Below are 19,126 nucleotides of genomic sequence, written 5' to 3' on the forward strand. Positions count from 1 at the left end.
TGCTGGGGCTGGCAGGCTCTCCAGAAAGTTCTCTTTAAACTCTGCCCGTAACACAGATGCTGGTTATAAACGTGTCCACCTTACACTGATGGCATTGAGCCGTGCATTTGTTCTGTATGGTCTACAGTGTTTGTGTTCTCTTCACCAGTGAACGTCTCCAGATCAGAAGCCTGATAGAAGTGGGCGACTAGAAGCTTTGATCTGAGAGAAACAATTGGCTTTTTTTTTTTTTCTTACCAGACTTCACGTTTTCTTTTAATACTTGAAATGTTTTCACTTTTGAATACTACAGATATTCATCCCCAGAGCATACTTTTTAAAAGAAATTACCGAGATGCAGAAAAGCAAGTGAGGTGTCTGAGTTGATCAGACGTGTAGTAAAGACTGAGCTGGAGTTCTGAAAGTAGCCCACAGCACTGGCGGGCGGCGCAGGCTGCTCCCAGCCCGTGAACCTACACCAGCCAAGTCGGCCTGTGTCTCTGCTTTCTCAGGCCACAAGGTCCTCACGTCCCGAGATCATCACAGACATCAGATCCCATGGCGCTTCGCTGAGCGCCTGTTGTGTGTCTGACAGCCAGGCACTGGGTGCCCAGGAGGAGCCCATGCGGAGCTGCCCTCTGACCCCCTCCAGGCCCTTGGGGAGGGCTGCAGACCAAACATGAGCTCACAGAAGGCTGGATCTGTTAGTAACTTAATAGACTTTGTGGTTCACACGGAACTAATGTAATGATTCAGGGAGAGAAAATGGTATATTTCAAAGCCCTTGAACTGAAATAGACTGCTGAGTCAAAACGACACCTTTGCTTTCCAGAACGTCATTCATGAGCTGAGGATCACCAACCAGGTCATCTATTTGAACCCGCCCATCGAGGAGTGCAGGTACAAGCTGTACCAGGAGATGTTCGCCTGGAAGATGGTGGTGCTGTCTCTCCCCCGGATCCAGAGCCAGCGGTACCAGGTGAGTGCCTGCGAGGAAGCCCCAGACCTCAGCTCAGCACTCTGTCAGCTCAGCGCTCTGGCGGAACGCTGGAGGGGCGCAGTGTGACCCGACACTTGCCCTGTAGTTACTGCTCCATACAGTCTGAGGTGTATCTCTTTTCTTAGCTGTGCACGTAGCTCCCTTCTCCCTCCTCCCTCCTCTGGGGCCTGGTCTTCGCTCCCGGCTCCCCCAGCTCTCCCTGCACCTTGCCGGCCCGTCCACATCACTGGTTCCTGTGTGTTCTGTGCCTGCCCCGCCGCCCCCCCACCCCGTCCTCCGTGTCCCGTCTGGCCATAAGTACCAGCCGTGTGCTGTTTCCATCTTCAGAATTTACCCTGGTCTGTTTCTTGTGACGTCCAGTGCTGCAGTCATGCATGGTACATCTCACCCCCCTCGGCCTAGTTAAGCCCCCTCCTCACTGGTCTCTGTCTGCTCTTGCCCCTCTAAAAGCTGCCATCAGCGCAGCAGCCCAGATTACCTCTTAGGTGTGTGTTGACCCTGACGCTGCTGTTTGGGGGGCCTGGTAACGGCTTCCCGTCTCGCCCACCACGGGGCCTGCGGGCCTCCGACACGTGCCGCTCTGCCGCCTGCCTCTCCACCCCGGCTCTGCTGCAGCGCGCTGGGCCTGCCCGTCCTCACACGGGCCGGATGGACACTGGCCCCCAGGGCCTCTGCCCTTGCTCATCCCCTGCCCCCAGCTCTGCCAGGGGTCACCTCCTCAGTGAGGCCTCCTGCGCCTCTCCGTGTGAAATACGTCCTGCCCCTGCATTCCTTCCCACCGCCGTTTCTCCAGAGCCCTGCTCGCCACCTGACGGCCTGTGTCGTTTGCTTTTCCCTTGGTTGTCTTCTCCTCCCCCACAGAACATAAGTCTGTGCCAGCAGAGGTCTTTGTCTGCTCATAATACCTGCAGCAGTGCCTGGCCTGTGACCGGCCCACAGGTTGTGGACCCCGAGTGACTGTGTGCACGCTGGTGTTCACACTTGGTGGTGGTGCCTCGCTCGCTGAGGTGACACCCTCAGTCCCGCCCCCTGGGATGAGAGGCTCGGGTCTCGTGGGGCCCACTCTGGACACCCTGCTCCCCGCTCGAGGCACGCCTGCTCAAACAGGGACGCCACACCTTCTGGCTTGTGGTTGACGCGCCTTTCCTTGGTTTGATGAGTTAGGTTACCTGTGACCGGGATGAGTGAGCGTTATCCCTTAGGTACCATTTCTTTCCATTTACTTCAATGCCGTGAAAGGCAGCTGAGGTTCACATTTCTGTACGCACTCCCTGCTTTCATTTCCGCTTTTGTTCGGTTAGGTGGGCGTCCACTATGAACTGACGGAAGAGGAGAAGTTCTACCGGAATGCTCTGACACGGATGCCGGATGGCCCCGTGGCCCTGGAGGAGTCCTACTCTGCAGTCATGGGCATCGTCACCGAGGTCGAGCAGTACGTCAAGGTGAGGCGCGCCTCTCGCTCTGGTGCGTATGTGATCTGTCCTAGACGCAAGTGTGAGCTTGAATGAATGTGGAGCTAAGTCTTGACTAAACGTAATGCGATTTATGAGGTGATCTTTGCCATTTTAAAGCAAGGAGTGAACAGTGGAATGGACCTTCTGGGATGTTAATCATTTTGGAGAGGAGAAAACTTTATTCTTTTTTGGTTGGGAAACTGAGCATTGGAAATGAGAGTTTATTCCTAACAGGGATGAAGGAACACAAACCTTTTTAGCAGAATATGACCGCACGTATTAACATTTCACAAAACGAGACGTCGAGCTGCCATGGGTGGCTGTGTTCTCGTTTGCAGGTCTGGCTTCAGTATCAGTGCTTGTGGGACATGCAAGCTGAGAACATCTATAACCGACTCGGGGAAGACCTCAGCAAGTGGCAGGCTCTGCTGGTCCAGATAAGGAAGGCCCGGGGGACCTTCGACAATGCAGAGACCAAGAAAGAGTTTGGGCCGGTGGTCATAGATTACGGCAAGGTGAGCCCAGCCGACTGCCTAGAAGGCGCGCTGTGAGGGCAGCGTCTGACCACAGGGAAGCTGCAGTGTGAACACTCCTCCCCCCACAGGTCCAGTCGAAGGTGAACCTGAAGTACGACTCCTGGCACAAGGAGGTGCTCAGCAAATTTGGGCAGATGCTCGGCTCCAACATGACGGAGTTCCACTCCCAGATCTCCAAGGTGAGAAGGCGGGATCCCGGCAGGGCGGCAAGCCCGCTGGCCGCCTCGGCTCCCCGATCGACGCCATGCTCTCTGCCCACAGTCCCGCCAGGAGCTGGAGCAGCACTCGGTGGACACGGCCAGCACCTCTGACGCAGTGACCTTCATCACCTACGTGCAGTCCCTGAAACGGAAGATCAAGCAGTTTGAGAAGCAAGTCGAGGTGAGCTCTGTCCCTCGCTGTGTCTTGGGGGTCCCCGGGGTGTCTCTGTCTTACCCCCTGGCATCCTCGTAAAGGTGGACGCCAGTGTTCCAGACGGCTGCATTTTAAAAAGCTCTGCAGGTGATCTTCAGGCACTTCAAGGTTTGAGAACGACAGGTTCTTATTTTTTGAAATCTTTTACTTTAGTTGTTGATCTTCAAGTCCTCAAAGTTGAATTTCCTTCTCATAGTTTGGACCTAGGGTGTGAAGCCCAGTTCCAGGGCGCTCAGGCCCTGCTCGGGGCCGCCTGAGTGTGGCCAGGGCAGTCCCAGGGCTGGCCCAGCGGGCCCCTCGGCGGCCTGCTGCCCTGGGGCGCAGCGCTGTGGGGAGGGGAGGTTCCTGGAGGAGAGCAGGTGTGTCCTGTACCCACGGGTGTCTTCTTGGAGTCTGACCGTAGCTCTTGTTACTCCTAGAAGAAAAAGCCCATTTGTTTGTTCCCCCTCCAGCTCTACCGCAATGGCCAGCGGCTGCTGGAGAAGCAGAGGTTCCAGTTCCCGCCGTCCTGGCTCTACATCGACAACATCGAGGGGGAGTGGGGGGCCTTCAACGACATCATGAGGCGGAAGGACTCCGCCATCCAGCAGCAGGTGGCCAACCTACAGATGAAGATCGTGCAGGAGGACCGGGCTGTGGAGAGCCGCACCACCGACCTGCTGACCGACTGGGAGAAGACCAAGCCCGTCACGGTGAGCCCCAATGCAGCCCCGTGCTCTCGCCGCACCAGCAGCGTCCTCTGTGTCCCCGCTTTCAGAGTGAGGCGCCCTGCCGCGGCTGAGCTTTCCAGGGTGAAGGCACTGCCCTCCTGTAATTAAGGGAGCCGTCCTTGCAGAAAGTGGCTGTGAAACCGTGAAAGCCCGCTTAGATAGACCTCTTTTCAGCCAGACCCCTCGAGACAGTCATTTAAGGCAGGGAATGCTTCTACAGCCTAGCGTTTCTCCGCTCGTAAGTTACCCTCTTAGCTGTACTCGGGAGTTAGACTTGTCCCTCTTGTGGACTCAGGCCAGGCGTCCCCCGGCGCCACTGCCTGGCCTGTGCCCTGGGGCCGTCCTGGGCTGTGCCACTGCCATTGCAGTGGTTAAGGCTCTCTGTGCCCAGAGACTGCTGCAGCCAGGCCGCCGCGTTCACTCGAGTTTGTACTGAGCACCAGCCGTGTTCTGGGTAGCAGGAACACAGCGGTGACCAAAAAGGAGCCTGACCCCAGCGGGACACGTTCCCGCAGGAGACAGGGTGAGAAGGGAACCGGAAGGACACGCACTTCAAGGCAGATGGAGACGCGTGCTGGGGGAGGGTGTTGGGGCCTCACTGCTCTGCGGGGAGTCTGGCGTGTGGAGACCGCTGGGGGCAGGCAGGCGTGCCGAGGGGCATGCAGACAGGCAGGACGGGGCTCAGCCATGTAGGTCCCGGCCCGCCTGGTTTGCGGGGTGGGACTCACTCAGAGGCACATGTGTGCACCCCGCAGGAGAAGGTGTGAGTGTCTCCTAGATGCTGGTCTGGTTTTGTGGGCGGGGCTGCGGCTCTCCACGCGAGACCTGGGGACCCCCCCCCACGCCCCCGCCCCCGGCCCCAGCACACACTCACGTCTGCTGGGTCGGCCTCCGTCCTGCCCTCAGCTGGTCTGTGCTGCTGCCCTGAGGTCCCGCTTTGTGTCTGGTTGGGCCCCGGGGTGAAGCAGGCTGTGCCTCACTGATGGCAGAACTGCCAGGTCATGCGGGGGAGTGAGGGCTGATCAGTAAGTAGGCAAGGGTGCAGCTCCTCAGGGTGGGCGTCTCATCGTCTCACCTCGCTGGTGATGTTTTAGTTAGAACTCTCTTTGAGGGAGTTCCCTGGGGGGCCAGTGGTTAGGACTCAGTGCTCTCACTTCTGAGGGCCCGGGTTCACCCCCTGGTCAGGGAATTGAGGCCCCACAGGACACAGCGTGGCAAAAAAGAAAACAAAACTCGAATCGGTACTCGGTGTAGTCGTTCTCAAAGATTATTAAGACACCTGTGAATCGTGTTAGTGCAGAAGTCGAGCCGCCTCCGATGAGAGCGGTGCTTTCCTCCTCACCTTCCCTCGTCACTCATACCATGGCCATGCCTCAGAGGGCGTGCCTGGCAGGGCTGTCCTGCTCCGGGCCCAGGTCAGCGCCTCCCCGGCACTCCGCAAGGGGATGCCTGACTCGACAGGTGCTCCCCTTGCCCAGGTCAGGCCTGGAAGTAACGGGCACGCATCAGCAGCGTGCACTTGGGAACATTTACACGCAGACACTCAAGGAAGCGTAGAGTCCCCTCCAGCGCCTCAGAGCTGGGCCCCTCCGTCCTGAGACCTGGCTCTGACTCGCTGGCCTTGACCGCTTCAGGGCAACCTGCGTCCAGAGGAGGCACTTCAGGCTCTCACCATATACGAAGGGAAGTTCGGCAGGCTGAAGGACGACCGCGAGAAGTGCGCGAAGGCCAAGGAGGCCCTGGAGCTGACCGACACAGGGCTTCTCAGCGGCAGCGAAGAGCGAGTCCAGGTACGAGCCGCTCCCGCTGGTGGGCGGGTGCGGGCACCTCGTGCCGACCTCGCCCCCACCCCAGCTGTCCCAAAGGCCCTAGCAGAGTCCGAGGTGGCTCCTCTTCTGAAGTGTAACTGCTCTGTCGTCCTTGATCGCAGGTGGCCTTAGAAGAGTTACAGGACCTCAAAGGCGTTTGGTCAGAGCTTTCTAAGGTCTGGGAGCAGATTGACCAGATGAAGGAGCAGCCGTGGGTTTCTGTGCAGCCTCGAAAGGTATGCATCACTAAGACAGATACCGCATTGCCCTTCACATGATGAAAGTTGGAGACTGTACTTAGGAACTTGGCAAGCAGGGAGCTGTACTGTGAGTTCACAAGAAGTCCCTTCCCGGTTGTTTATCTAAAATTTCTTTTAAGGCTAGTTTTTAAATGTTTCATCCTTTAAAGGAACGTTGGCAAACTGAATACCACCTTGGGTTTCTCTTGACAGCTTCGACAGAATTTAGATGGCCTCCTGAACCAGCTGAAAAACTTCCCTGCCCGATTGCGGCAGTACGCGTCCTACGAGTTTGTGCAGAGGCTCCTGAAAGGCTACCTGAAGGTGGGTGACCCGGAGCTGCCGGCTGGGAGTCAGCCGGAAACACGCCACGCGGATGACTCGGCTCCCTCTCTCCACAGATAAACATGCTGGTGATTGAGCTCAAGTCCGAAGCACTTAAGGACCGCCACTGGAAACAGCTGATGAAGCGGCTTCACGTGAACTGGGTTGTATCTGAGCTGACCCTCGGCCAAATCTGGGACGTGGACTTGCAGAAGAATGAAGCTGTTGTCAAGGATGTGCTGCTTGTGGCACAGGGGGAGATGGCTCTGGAGGAGTTTCTGAAGCAGGTGCGTGTCGGGCTGTGACGCACACCTGAGCTGTGTGAAAACGGAGCCCCACCTGTGGTCCCTCTTGTCCCCATAACGTTAACTCACTCGGTCACTCATGTGGTTGGCGCACGCCCATACATTGATGACCTGCCTCTTTGGGTTGCAATTCAGATACGAGAAGTGTGGAACACTTATGAATTGGACTTGGTTAACTATCAGAACAAGTGTCGCCTGATCCGCGGCTGGGACGACCTCTTCAACAAGGTCAAAGAGCACATCAACAGCGTGTCCGCCATGAAGCTCTCTCCGTACTACAAGGTACGTGGGGGCTTCCCCCCCGCACATCCACCGTAATGCCCGCAGCCTCACGGGGACGTCCCTGGCGGTCCAGCGGTTAAAACTCCAGGCTTCAACTGCAGGGAGTACGTGTTCGATCCCTGGTCAGGGAACTAAGAGTTCCAAGTGCTATATGGCCAAAATAACTTAATAAACATTTAAAAATAAAAATGGCCAGGCTCACAGTTACCAGGGACCTGTTTTTAGAAAATGTGAGTCGCATAACTTGATAGGATGTTCGTCTGCATCTTGGGGTAGGTTCTGGCATATCTGAGAGGGGAGAGGGCAGCAGCTGACCTCTGCCCTGCTTCACCCGCTAGGTGTTTGAGGAGGACGCCCTGAGCTGGGAAGACAAGCTGAACCGCATCATGGCCCTCTTCGACGTGTGGATCGACGTGCAGAGGCGCTGGGTCTACCTGGAGGGCATCTTCACGGGCAGCGCGGACATCAAGCACCTGCTGCCGGTGGAGACCCAGCGGTTCCAGAGGTGTGGCCTCCAGCGGGCGGGGGCGGAAGGGCGGGCTTGGCTGGGAACACCGCGTGAAGGCTGGCAGTAACCTCGCTTCTGATTTGACCTGTAGCATCAGCACGGAGTTCTTGGCTCTAATGAAGAAAGTATCCAAGTCTCCCCTGGTGATGGACGTTCTGAACATCCAGGGGGTGCAGAGGTCTTTGGAGAGGTTGGCAGACCTGCTGGGAAAGATCCAGAAGGCCCTGGGAGAGTACCTGGAGAGAGAGCGCTCGTCTTTCCCCAGGTGGGGGGCGTCTCAGGCGCAGACTGAGGGGAGGCCCAGCTCTGTGCTTTCTTCCCTCCTGGCTTGTGAGTTGCTCACTCTGACATCAAGGGTTTTGTTGCCAGTAATCCATTTAATGAATACTGTTTCCCTTTCATCGATTGATTCCTCTTAATTTTCTACCGTGGATTTGTATACTAAGTTCCATTTAAACTATTATTCACCCTCCCAGGCAGCTTGCCTCTCTTAAAAAACTCACTCTGATGATTTTATTTTCTAAGTGGTATTTTTTTTTTTCTTTATGAATAGTTTGAGTGAGTGAAAGTCGCTCAGTCGTGTCTGACTCTTTGCGACCCCATGGACTGTAGCCCGCCAGGCTCCTCTGTCCATGGGGATTCTCCAGGCAAGAATACTGGAGTGGGTTGACAGTGCCCTCCTCCAGGGGATCTTCCCAACCCAGGGATCGAACCCAGGTCTCCCGCACTGCAGGCAGATTCTTTATGGTCTGAGCCACCAGGGAAGCTCTCTGAATAGTTTACTTATAAGTTGAGCAGGTTTTTTAAACATGGATGAAGTGAGGTGAATTATATGAAATGCATTGCATTTCTTTTCAGTGTCTTGTTAGGTGAGTGAGTCTCTTGCTGAGGGCTGGAGAAGACCTGGATGTGACCCGCGTTCAGGCTGGAGACGGTCCACACCACCCACGTCCTCTTTCCTTTCTTACTGTTTGATTCACCTTATTTGTGTATGTGTCATGTTTTAGCAACTTAAATGCTGTTTCAATTTTAGATTCTATTTTGTGGGTGATGAAGATTTGCTTGAAATCATTGGAAACAGTAAGAATGTAGCTAAGTTACAGAAACACTTCAAGAAAATGTTTGCTGGAGTCTCGAGCATCATCCTCAATGAAGACAACTCCGTCGTCCTGGGCATCTCGTCCCGTGAAGGAGAGGAGGTAGTGAGGTTTACGATTGTAACTCAGAAAACTTCGCTCCTGTCTTTGCACACCTTAATTCGTAGGTTGTCTTTATTTCAGGTTATGTTTAAAACTCCCGTGTCAATCACCGAACATCCCAAAATCAACGAGTGGCTCACACTGGTGGAGAAGGAGATGCGGGTCACGCTGGCCAAACTCCTCGCTGAGTCTGTTACCGAAGTCGAGATCTTTGGTAAAGCAACATCAATCGACCCAAATACCTACATCACCTGGATTGACAAATACCAGGTACTGTCCAGTAGCAGGGCGACGGGCTGGAGCTGGGGACACTGGCTGACCTTTAAAACCACTCTTTTGGGTCTCCTGTGTGCCGCACCTCCCAGGCCCAGCTGGTGGTCCTGTCAGCGCAGATCGCCTGGTCTGAGAACGTGGAGACGGCGCTGAGCAGCATGGGCGGGAGCGGCGACGCAGCCCCCCTGCACTCCGTGCTGAGCAACGTGGAGGTCACCCTCAACGTGCTGGCCGACTCGGTCCTCATGGAGCAGCCCCCGCTCCGCAGGCGCAAGCTGGAGCACTTGGTGAGTCCTCCTCCTGGTCAGGCTCCCCTGCCTTCCCCTCGAGCAGCTAAAAGAGCTCACGCTCGAGAAATATCCTCATTAGTGTCTGGGAGGAAAGCAAGTCGATGAGCTGTTGACAAGTGCTGGGTGGTCCTTGGCGCTCTCTTCCTGTTGAAGGGCAGCCTTGGGGAACAGGAGCCACACGCACGACCTGGTACAAAGGCTGACCTCCCGGTTCAAAGGCTGACCCTCAGCCCTCGGGGTCTCGCCCCGCCTTCCCAGAGCTCCGCCTCCGGAGGCATGTCTGTGAGCCTTGCCATTTTGCTGCTGGGCTTGTGAGGTTGTGTGCGTCAGGCAGACTGTTAGGTCAGAGGCAGCTCTTCTCCATCATGTTTTATGCGAGTTGCAGGGTTTTTACTTAAAATAAGGTGTTTTTGTCATTCTTTGTTTTTGTTGCAATTCTTTATTCTATGTAATTCCATCGTGTGACTAGCAGTTCTATCATTTTTAAAAGTAAATTTATGTTCTGGAATATTTATTTACATCATAGTTGGGCCTAGGAACTCAATTTCAAAGTCTCCTAAGTAATCCCAGAAGAGGCATTTCTGTACTTCAGTTCAGGGAGTGTACATTACAATAAACTCTTAAAGTGAGTCTGTCTTCAGATCACAGAGCTGGTTCACCAGAGAGACGTCACCAGGTCCCTGATCAAGAGCAGGGTGGACAACGCCAAGTCTTTCGAGTGGCTCAGCCAGATGCGGTTCTACTTTGACCCGAAGCAGACCGACGTGTTGCAGCAGCTGTCGATTCAGATGGCGAATGCCAAGTTTAACTATGGCTTTGAATACCTGGGTGTTCAGGACAAGCTGGTCCAGACACCCCTCACTGACCGCTGCTATTTGACGATGACACAGGCCTTGGAGGCCAGGCTCGGGGGGTCCCCGTTCGGTGAGTGCCTCCACACAACCTGGTCAGGTGAAGTCAGGTGGTAAACCTACTTCTCAGAGATTAAGCAAATGATCTAAATGTATTTCTTAACTATGTGGCTAGTACATTCTTAAATTTTAAATCTTTACATCAGTTACTGCGTTTGTAGTAACCCTTGAACAGCACTGGTTTGCACTGCAAGGGTCCACTTAGACACAGATTTTACTTAGACACAGATTTTTTAATAGATATGCAGTCAGCCTTCCGTGTTCACAGGATTCACATCCTCAGACTGAACCAGCTGTGAATTGACGCTTCCTTCTGAGGTTGGTTGAATCCAGGATGTGGCACCTGTGGATATGGAGGGCCGACAGTGGGACCTGGTGGAATTTGCTTAGAGACAGAGGGCGAACTGTACTTTGATTTTTTTAAAAGAATTGCTTTTTACAGTTCTTAAAGCTGAAGACGTGTTCTCACTTGAGTTCTCAATTCCTTTTCTTCAAATTACAGGGCCTGCGGGGACTGGGAAGACTGAGTCTGTCAAGGCCCTTGGCCACCAGCTGGGCCGCTTTGTTCTAGTTTTCAACTGTGACGAGACCTTTGATTTCCAGGTGAGAGGCTCCTGGGGGACTGCCTAGAGCAGGGGGCCGGGTGGGGAGCGCAGCCCACGCCTCTGGGGGCCGTGAGCGGTGCACACAGCGCTCTTTTTGGGAACCGGGTTACTGGAGCTGTTTGAGGGGCCAGCCGGTGCATGACGCCAACTTGAGCCTCACGTCTTCAGGTTAACTCTTCAGTGTAACGAATCTTTCTGGTGGTGTCTGTGTTTAGGAAAAACAAATAGCGAAGGTTTTTTTTTAAACAACAAAAAGTGTTAGCTCTGTCACTGGAATTTTTTGCACAAGAGGGAAAATAATACATTACATCTGTTCATCTGTGAATGGAGTACTTGCTACATGTAGGGCTGGGCTCCTTGCCTCACGGGTGAAGCTGGTTCCACCTTCACAGCCCTCTCCACCCCACTGCACTCCTCTGGGAGGAAGGTGGTATTACTCGTGTTTCAAAGATGAGCAGACAGGTCTCAGGATGTGATTTGCCCGGGTTGGACCAGTCCCCCAAGCCAGGATTGGAACCCTGTACGGCCAGCACCGGGGCCGTCTTTTAGCGCCTTTCTTCTCGTTTCTTCAGGCTATGGGGCGCATCTTCGTGGGGCTCTGCCAGGTGGGGGCCTGGGGCTGCTTTGACGAGTTCAACCGCCTGGAGGAGCGGATGCTGTCGGCCGTGTCACAGCAAGTGCAGTGCATCCAGGAGGCGCTGCGCGAGCACTCCAACCCCAACCTGGAGAAGAGTGAGGCTCGCTTCTTGCTTAGTTGCCCTGCTGTGGGGTAGAAATGAGCGAGGGCTCAGTGCCAGACCCTAGGCTGCAGGCGGGATGGTGCATCCTGACGGAAGACGTGGGCGGGGCCCAGGATGGCACTGCCTGCCTCGCCCCATGGCAGCCAGCGGGGTGGGCCGTGCTTCCTCTGCAGATGGAGGCCCCGGGCTCCTCCCTGTGGCCCCGCAGAGCCAGGCCTCCTGGCCGGAGTGTTGGGACCAGACCCTGGTCATGTGTCTGGGGGTCCTTGGGAGCTGGTTCCACACAGAGCCTAGACGCATGAGCTGGAGGAGTTACATACATCCAGGACAGGTGCTTTACCCATTGGTTTTCCCTGTTAGTCCATAGTAATAGTAGCTCGTCTTACCAGACCCGAGTAAAACAAGAAGAGTGTCAGAGAAACGAGTGCCTGTGAACTCCATGCTCGCTTATGGAGGGAAGCTGACTCCTGAGTGTCCAGAGTTGGGGGCTGGGGGTTGGTTTTGTGGAATGTTTTTTTGAGTGTGTGGGTTTGGTTTTTTTTTTTTTAATGACCTGAGGAAAGGGCCATGTCCATGATCTTAGCCAGTCAGGTTTATCACAACTTGACTGGTTTTTGTTGCTGCAGCTTCTGTCAGGCTGTGTTTCTGTTCTTGCATTGGCCTTGTGACACTCAGTAATCATGCGCAGAGGGGGTAGTGGGCTTCCCACTCCGGTGACTTGATCCGTGCCACATCTGAGTGGCTCTTACGTGGGCAGGGAGTGTGGAAATCGGTCTCCCGGGTAGGTGGTGTCGTGCTGCTGAGACCCCGCAGAAAGGCCAGGCCACAGCTCGCATGGGGTCCCGGGCCGGCGGGGCGCTGGGCTTGTGGTTTCAGATCTTATGGTGGTTTTCTGACCGTCGACAGCCTCACTGCCGTCATCTGAATTTCAGCCTCTGCCCCCATTACCTGCGAGCTGCTGAACAAACAAGTGAAGGTGAGCCCAGACATGGCCATCTTCATCACCATGAACCCTGGCTACGCGGGCCGGTCAAACCTCCCAGACAACCTGAAGAAGCTGTTCCGGAGCTTGGCCATGACCAAGCCCGACCGTCAGCTCATCGCCCAGGTCATGCTGTACTCTCAGGGCTTCCGCACGGCCGAGGTCCTCGCCAACAAGATTGTCCCTTTTTTCAAGTGAGTCACTTTCCTGATCGTGTTTCTGGCACATGTTAACTGCATCGTTTAAACGTGGCCTGTGTAATTACGACATTTCTTTCCACTCTTGTGTCCATTCTTGTTTCTTAACGTTTGACGCTGCTTGGGGCTCAGCGGGTGCTGTTCTTAAGGAAGCCCTTTCTCTTTTAGACTGTGTGACGAGCAGCTCTCTTCCCAAAGCCACTATGACTTTGGTCTCCGAGCCTTGAAGAGCGTGCTGGTGAGCGCGGGGAACGTGAAACGGGAGCGGATCCAGAAGATCAAGAGGGAGAAGGAAGAGCGCGGGGAAGCAGTCGATGAAGGAGAGATCGCGGAAAACCTGCCTGAGCAGGAGGTGAGCGGGTGTCCTCCCTCTCGGCCGGGCCGGTGCAGCCTCCCCCGCACCGATCTGGGGCTCACAGGTCCTGGGACGGACCTGCTAAATCAGCAGTGGTGGGGTGGGGGGTGGGGCGCTGGGTCACCATGCTTGTTCTCAGGGCGGGGGGGTGATGGGTCCCTGTGGGGACAGAGCAATGAACGCAGTGCTGCCACCCCCAGAGCTCAGCCCGTTTCCCCCCTCAGATCCTGATCCAGAGCGTCTGTGAGACGATGGTGCCGAAGCTCGTGGCCGAAGACATCCCACTGCTCTTCAGCCTCTTGTCGGACGTGTTTCCCGGCGTCCAGTACCACCGGGGCGAGATGACGGCGCTGCGGGAGGAGCTCAAGAAAGTGTGTCAGGAGATGTACCTGACCTACGGGGACGGAGAGGAGGTCGGCGGGATGTGGGTCGAGAAGGTGAGTGGGGCCGCGGGGCTGGCTGGAGCCTCACGGAGTCCCCAGGGGCCGAGAGTGACAGTGGCCCTGCCCACCTGTGAGGAGCTGCGTCTGATGGGGCTGTGTCCACCAGGCGTGCCATCTGGTTTGTGAACATTTGTCCCAAGTCCCCCGACAGGATTATTTTCTTAAGTGCAGTGACAGCAAAACTTGCGGGAAATGTTTACGCACGTGGTGTAGTTTGCTCTCTGAAAATGCCAGCTGAAGGGGAGTGACAGACACTGGAAAAGCGTCTGCGATAGTAGGTCTTGCCAGCATCACGGTGAACAACGTACACGTGCCCATCGGCAGAGTTTACAGTCTCTTCTGCCCTGGCTGCTTCCCTTCGTCTCCTCTGTGAGAGTCACTTAGGAAAATGGGTCATGTGCACAGGTTGTGCCTGCCTTGCTCCCGGGTTAGATGGCGGAGGATGGCTCCGTCAGCTGCTCGCCGTCCTCCTGGCAGGGGTCTCTCCTGAGGCAGCTTGCTGAGCAGCTCCCGTTCCACCGGCTGCGGCCTTCCTGACTCCTCAGACAGCTCCTCAGTGCAGTTAAACCCTTCTCTACCCGCCGTGGTTGTGGCCGGCTCAAGGACTCTGGTTAGAAATCGCAGGCATCGCCTGGAGGGCTCCCAGCACACGTCTCTGGCCGGGCGCAGTGAGAAGCGGAAGGAGCCTTGGCGTGCCTTCTCTCGAGCGCTGACGGTGCCGCTGGATTTGCCCCCAGGTTCTCCAGCTCTATCAGATCACCCAGATCAACCACGGCCTGATGATGGTGGGGCCCTCGGGCAGCGGGAAGAGCATGGCCTGGCGCGTCCTTCTGAAGGCTCTGGAGAGGCTCGAGGGCGTGGAGGGCGTGGCCCACATCATCGACCCCAAAGCCATCAGCAAAGACCACCTGTACGGAACCCTGGACCCCAACACCCGGGAGTGGACAGACGGGCTCTTCACACACGTTCTGAGAAAGTGAGTGCATGTGGGGTGGGGTCGGGGCCTCCAGAGAACTAGGGCCTGGCACTCTGTCCTTGGGGAAACTGCGTTATTCTTACACAGTCTGGGAACACTTCAGAAACGGTTGCAAGCTGAACGTTTCCATCTGAGTCACCGCTGTCGTAACCCCTCCACTCCAGGATCATAGACAACGTGAGAGGCGAGCTGCAGAAGCGCCAGTGGATCGTCTTCGACGGCGACGTGGACCCAGAGTGGGTGGAGAACTTGAACTCGGTGCTGGACGACAACAAGCTGCTGACGCTGCCCAACGGGGAGCGCCTCAGCCTCCCGCCCAACGTACGGCCTGCGTGCTTGTGCCCAGCGTGCTCGGCCAGGCGGGCGGCTCTGGTCGTCCTGGGGTAGCCGGGGTGGCAGTAGCTTCGTGGTCCACGCCTCTCTCTGCTAGGGTTGTTGCATTCCCAGGCCCAGTGAGAGACATTCCAGAGGCTTCATTCGTAACCTGCTGCTCACGGGTTGTTAGGCACGCTCTGTAATCAGCCTTTCCTGCAGCCCGGGGAGGTAGGGTTGTGGTGGGGATTTCTGGGAAGTGGCGCAGGGAGGGATTTAGACGTGGACCTCAGGGTCATCCCTCAGAAGTGAGCCTCTGATAGGTGGGTAACCGTGCACAGGTCTGGCATGGACGTGTGTTGGTGCTTTGACCCCACGTTTATGGAGTGCCACGGTGTGCCGGGCCCCTTCTACGTGCTGCAAATATAGCCGTAACCAACATAGACAAAACCGCTGCTCTCCCGGGGCTCACAGTCAGAGGTGGAGGACACACGTAGACGGGAGAAATTGGCACGGGGCTGCGGAGTGAGCAGACGAGTAATGCGGCTGAGGCAGGACGTCGCTCCGTCAGGGCTTCAAGGGGACGCTGGCAGCTTCAGTGGAGACCAGGGCCTGAGGAAGCAGCTCCTGGGTGTTGGGGTGGAGGCCTGGTGGCGGGAGGAGCCCCTAGGCGTGCCCACACACGCCAGGAGGGGGGCAGTTGGCCAGCACGCAGGGACGTAGGGACAGGACCCAAGGGGATACAGGCCTGGGGTCACCGAGGACTGGAGCTTGCCTGCTGGGATAAGCTGAGAGGCTGTGGGGATACTGAGAAGTGACTGAGTTGTGGGTGTGAGTTAAAGTGCCTGCCAGTGGCATCTGCTGGTGGGCTGAGGGAACGGAGGCTCCAGCAGGACCTCTGAGTGGGTGAGTGGGTGCTTTTATCATGACAGAGGGTCAGCGTTAGGGGTTATGTTACTTGAGAAACCAAGATACAGGTCAGGAACACGCACTCAGCAGATGAGTGTCTTGATGTAACTTGTCAGGGTCATCACCCAGTAGATTCTGACTGTTGTCAGAAAGGTGGATATCCTTGCGAGGCACGTTAGCCCTGAGGTGAAAGCTCTGGAATCAGACTCTGTGGTTTGCCTCTCAGCCTCACCGTCTAAAGCGGTGGACCCAGCGAGGCTGCCAACCCCCTGTGCAAACGGAAAGCCTGCTGGCCAGCCTGGTGGGTTCAAGTGCGAGGGCCGGCCACAGCCCCTCACTGCGGGCCCCACCATCCAGGGAGCGGTGGTTCTGTCCCATTGGAGCTCCCGGTTCTCCCAACCACAGGGGTTTTTTCCTGTCCACGTTCTCAAGGAGAGAGGTTGCCGGGTGTCGTAATGATGCAGACTCAGATACTTTTACTTCTGAACTGAGTGCAGACAGATTAGAGTTAAATCGCTCTTTCAGTAGGTAGGTAGGTAAACCAACTTTAACTTCCTGATCTCTACCAAGCCCACATCCCTAAATCTACTTGCTGTTCTCCCTCCAGGTGCGGATAATGTTTGAGGTACAGGACTTGAAGTACGCCACGCTGGCCACCGTGTCACGCTGCGGCATGGTCTGGTTCAGCGAGGATGTGCTGAGCACGGACATGATCTTCAACAACTTCCTGGCCAGGCTGCGCAGCATCCCGCTGGACGAGGGGGAGGACGAAGCCCAGCGCCGGCGCAAGGGCAAGGAAGACGAGGGCGAGGAGGCCGCCTCCCCGATGCTGCAGGTATGGGCAGGGCTGGCGGCATGTGCCCAGGGGGTCCCCCACCCCCTCGAGTCCAGGCATGTCACAGCAGCCCCGCCCCCGCTGCAGCCTGGGACTTGCGGGAGGTTAGCATGATCAGCGTTGTCTCACGCCAGCTTCTGAGGAAGCCAGTGGTCACAGTTACAAAAGTGTAGACGTGCGTGGAAAATCTAAGGAGTTCTTTCAGATTTCTCCACAAATTGATGAAAAACGGCCTATTTTCAGTTTTGACGGTAAAACCAGTGTTCCCAGGAAGCGTGATTTTTGAGAGCTGCCAGGATGAAGGAGTGGGATTGGTCACTGGAGCCTCGACTCCTCATTTTTCAACCCGTAAAACTGTTTTCATCATGACGGGGCCCTCCCCCAGGCCCGGGTTAGAGCAGGTGAAAGTCTCCCGGCCTTGCTAGCTGGCCGCTGAGCACCGTTGACCCACCCTTGCAGATCCAGAGGGACGCGGCGACGATTATGCAGCCGTACTTCACAAGCAGTGGGCTGGTCACCAAGGCGCTGGAGCACGCCCTCACGCTGGAGCACATCATGGACCTGACGCGCCTGCGCTGCCTGGGCGCGCTCTTCTCCATGCTGCACCAGGCCTGCCGCAACGTGGCGCAGTACAACGCCAACCACCCCGACTTCCCCATGCAGAGCGAGCAGCTGGAGCGCTACATCCAGGTCAGGGCCGGGGGCTCTGGGCACCGCGGTTGCAGGGCCGACGTCGCTGTACATGTCTCTCCTTGAATGTTGAGACTCCACTCAAATCAGGATCTGCCTCCTTCCCCTGCAGCGGTACCTGGTCTACGCCATCCTCTGGTCCTTGTCCGGAGACAGCAGGCTGAAGATGAGGGCAGAGCTGGGCGAGTACATCAGGAGGATCACCACGGTGCCGCTGCCCGCCGCACCCAACATCCCCATCATCGACTACGAGGCATGTACCAGAGGGCGGCGTCCTCCCCGCTTCTCGCCCTGCAGCAGCCTCGCCTGCACTGAATCAGCCTTTCCTGTCGTAGAGGAACCTTGTCCCTTTAGTCTCCTGTGGTACAGGGAAGGCGGGTTAACTTGGAGGTCCTGACTTGGGTGAAAGGGAGCGGGTCCTGCAGGCGGGCAGGCCCGGCTGACCCTCACCCGCCCGTCTGCAGGTGTCCATCAGTGGAGAGTGGTCGCCGTGGCAGGCCAAGGTGCCACAGATTGAGGTGGAGACGCACAAGGTGGCCGCCCCGGACGTGGTGGTGCCCACTCTGGACACTGTCCGCCACGAGGCCCTCCTGTATACCTGGCTGGCTGAGCACAAGCCGCTGGTCCTGTGTGGGCCCCCCGGGTCCGGCAAGACCATGACGCTCTTCAGCGCCCTGCGGGCCCTGCCCGACATGGAGGTAAAGGGGCAGGAACGGGCGGCCGACCTCGGGGCCAGGGACGGGATCGGCCTTCCACCGCTCCCCTGGCCTCTGTCCTTCTGCAGGTTGTGGGTCTTAACTTCTCGAGTGCAACCACCCCGGAGCTCCTGCTGAAGACCTTTGACCACTACTGCGAGTACAGACGCACCCCGAACGGGGTCGTTTTGGCCCCCGTGCAGCTCGGAAAGTGGCTGGTATTGTTCTGTGACGAGATCAACCTGCCAGACATGGATAAATACGGGACGCAGAGGGTCATATCCTTCATCAGACAGGTCTGTTCCTGTCCACGAGCCCCTGACTCCCCACCCATGTTACTGCTCACCTCTGCTCCTGACGCATCACTCCCTTTTCCTCAGATGGTGGAGCATGGGGGCTTTTACCGAACCTCCGACCAAACCTGGGTGAAGCTGGAGAGGATCCAGTTTGTGGGGGCTTGTAACCCGCCCACCGACCCTGGGAGAAAGCCCCTCTCTCACAGGTACCACCACTGGTAGACTTCCCGGGCTCACAGACACCAGTTCCAGGATTGCTTTAAACAAAGCATAACAGAAACAGGGTTTTGATGATAAAAAAAGGTAACCCCACTGCTCATCAGTGGGGTTCCCCTGGGTTTCCCTGCACTGTGCTGGAAACCTCGGAAACACACTCAGGATGAAAGCAGTAGTGAGCTGCCCACACCTGCCTGCAGGGCCCGGGCGAGGCTGAAAGAAGCCCGAGTCATCTTCCCGCCTCTGCTGGCTTCATATTCAGGTTTCTGCATCTGCTGCTCGGTGTGAGGCAGCCCTGAGCTGTGACGGGAAGCCTGGGGGCGGGGCGGGGGCGGTCCTCTGGCGCGGGCGCGCGCTCGGCGGCTGAGCCCGGCTCTCCCCGCAGGTTCCTGCGCCACGTTCCCGTGGTGTACGTGGATTACCCGGGCCCCGCCTCGCTGACGCAGATCTACGGGACCTTCAACCGGGCCATGCTGCGGCTCATCCCGTCGCTGCGCACGTACGCGGAGCCGCTCACCGCGGCGATGGTGGAGTTCTACACCATGTCCCAGGTGCGCGGCCTCCCTGCCGCTTCCCGGGGCTGAGGGCTCTGGGAAGAGTCGGAGCTCCTTGTGGAGCTCCTGCTCAGCGCTGAGGCTTCCTT

General features: G+C 56.8%; 1 protein-coding gene across 2 annotated transcripts in view; it reads left to right on the top strand.

Annotated features, from left to right (window-relative positions):
• Positions 1 to 19,126, top strand: part of DYNC1H1 (dynein cytoplasmic 1 heavy chain 1) — a 61,039-nt gene that overhangs the window by 20,789 nt on the left and 21,124 nt on the right. For both annotated transcript variants that reach the window (NM_001206138.1, XM_005222225.3), the window contains exons 11-41: positions 812 to 958; positions 2,281 to 2,421; positions 2,772 to 2,948; positions 3,038 to 3,148; positions 3,231 to 3,350; positions 3,836 to 4,075; positions 5,728 to 5,883; positions 6,024 to 6,137; positions 6,354 to 6,464; positions 6,542 to 6,751; positions 6,905 to 7,051; positions 7,390 to 7,556; positions 7,651 to 7,824; positions 8,593 to 8,758; positions 8,840 to 9,028; positions 9,124 to 9,318; positions 9,963 to 10,245; positions 10,735 to 10,835; positions 11,410 to 11,569; positions 12,510 to 12,753; positions 12,925 to 13,108; positions 13,336 to 13,548; positions 14,292 to 14,530; positions 14,695 to 14,851; positions 16,359 to 16,586; positions 17,046 to 17,276; positions 17,389 to 17,529; positions 17,741 to 17,974; positions 18,061 to 18,267; positions 18,352 to 18,473; positions 18,869 to 19,034. In NM_001206138.1, coding sequence (NP_001193067.1) covers positions 812 to 958; positions 2,281 to 2,421; positions 2,772 to 2,948; positions 3,038 to 3,148; positions 3,231 to 3,350; positions 3,836 to 4,075; positions 5,728 to 5,883; positions 6,024 to 6,137; positions 6,354 to 6,464; positions 6,542 to 6,751; positions 6,905 to 7,051; positions 7,390 to 7,556; positions 7,651 to 7,824; positions 8,593 to 8,758; positions 8,840 to 9,028; positions 9,124 to 9,318; positions 9,963 to 10,245; positions 10,735 to 10,835; positions 11,410 to 11,569; positions 12,510 to 12,753; positions 12,925 to 13,108; positions 13,336 to 13,548; positions 14,292 to 14,530; positions 14,695 to 14,851; positions 16,359 to 16,586; positions 17,046 to 17,276; positions 17,389 to 17,529; positions 17,741 to 17,974; positions 18,061 to 18,267; positions 18,352 to 18,473; positions 18,869 to 19,034 — 5,475 coding nt within the window. The remainder of the gene's footprint in view (positions 1 to 811; positions 959 to 2,280; positions 2,422 to 2,771; positions 2,949 to 3,037; positions 3,149 to 3,230; positions 3,351 to 3,835; positions 4,076 to 5,727; positions 5,884 to 6,023; positions 6,138 to 6,353; positions 6,465 to 6,541; positions 6,752 to 6,904; positions 7,052 to 7,389; positions 7,557 to 7,650; positions 7,825 to 8,592; positions 8,759 to 8,839; positions 9,029 to 9,123; positions 9,319 to 9,962; positions 10,246 to 10,734; positions 10,836 to 11,409; positions 11,570 to 12,509; positions 12,754 to 12,924; positions 13,109 to 13,335; positions 13,549 to 14,291; positions 14,531 to 14,694; positions 14,852 to 16,358; positions 16,587 to 17,045; positions 17,277 to 17,388; positions 17,530 to 17,740; positions 17,975 to 18,060; positions 18,268 to 18,351; positions 18,474 to 18,868; positions 19,035 to 19,126) is intronic.

The sequence above is a fragment of the Bos taurus genome, chromosome 21 (assembly GCF_002263795.3).
Source record: "Bos taurus isolate L1 Dominette 01449 registration number 42190680 breed Hereford chromosome 21, ARS-UCD2.0, whole genome shotgun sequence".
Lineage (NCBI taxonomy): Eukaryota > Metazoa > Chordata > Mammalia > Artiodactyla > Bovidae > Bos > Bos taurus.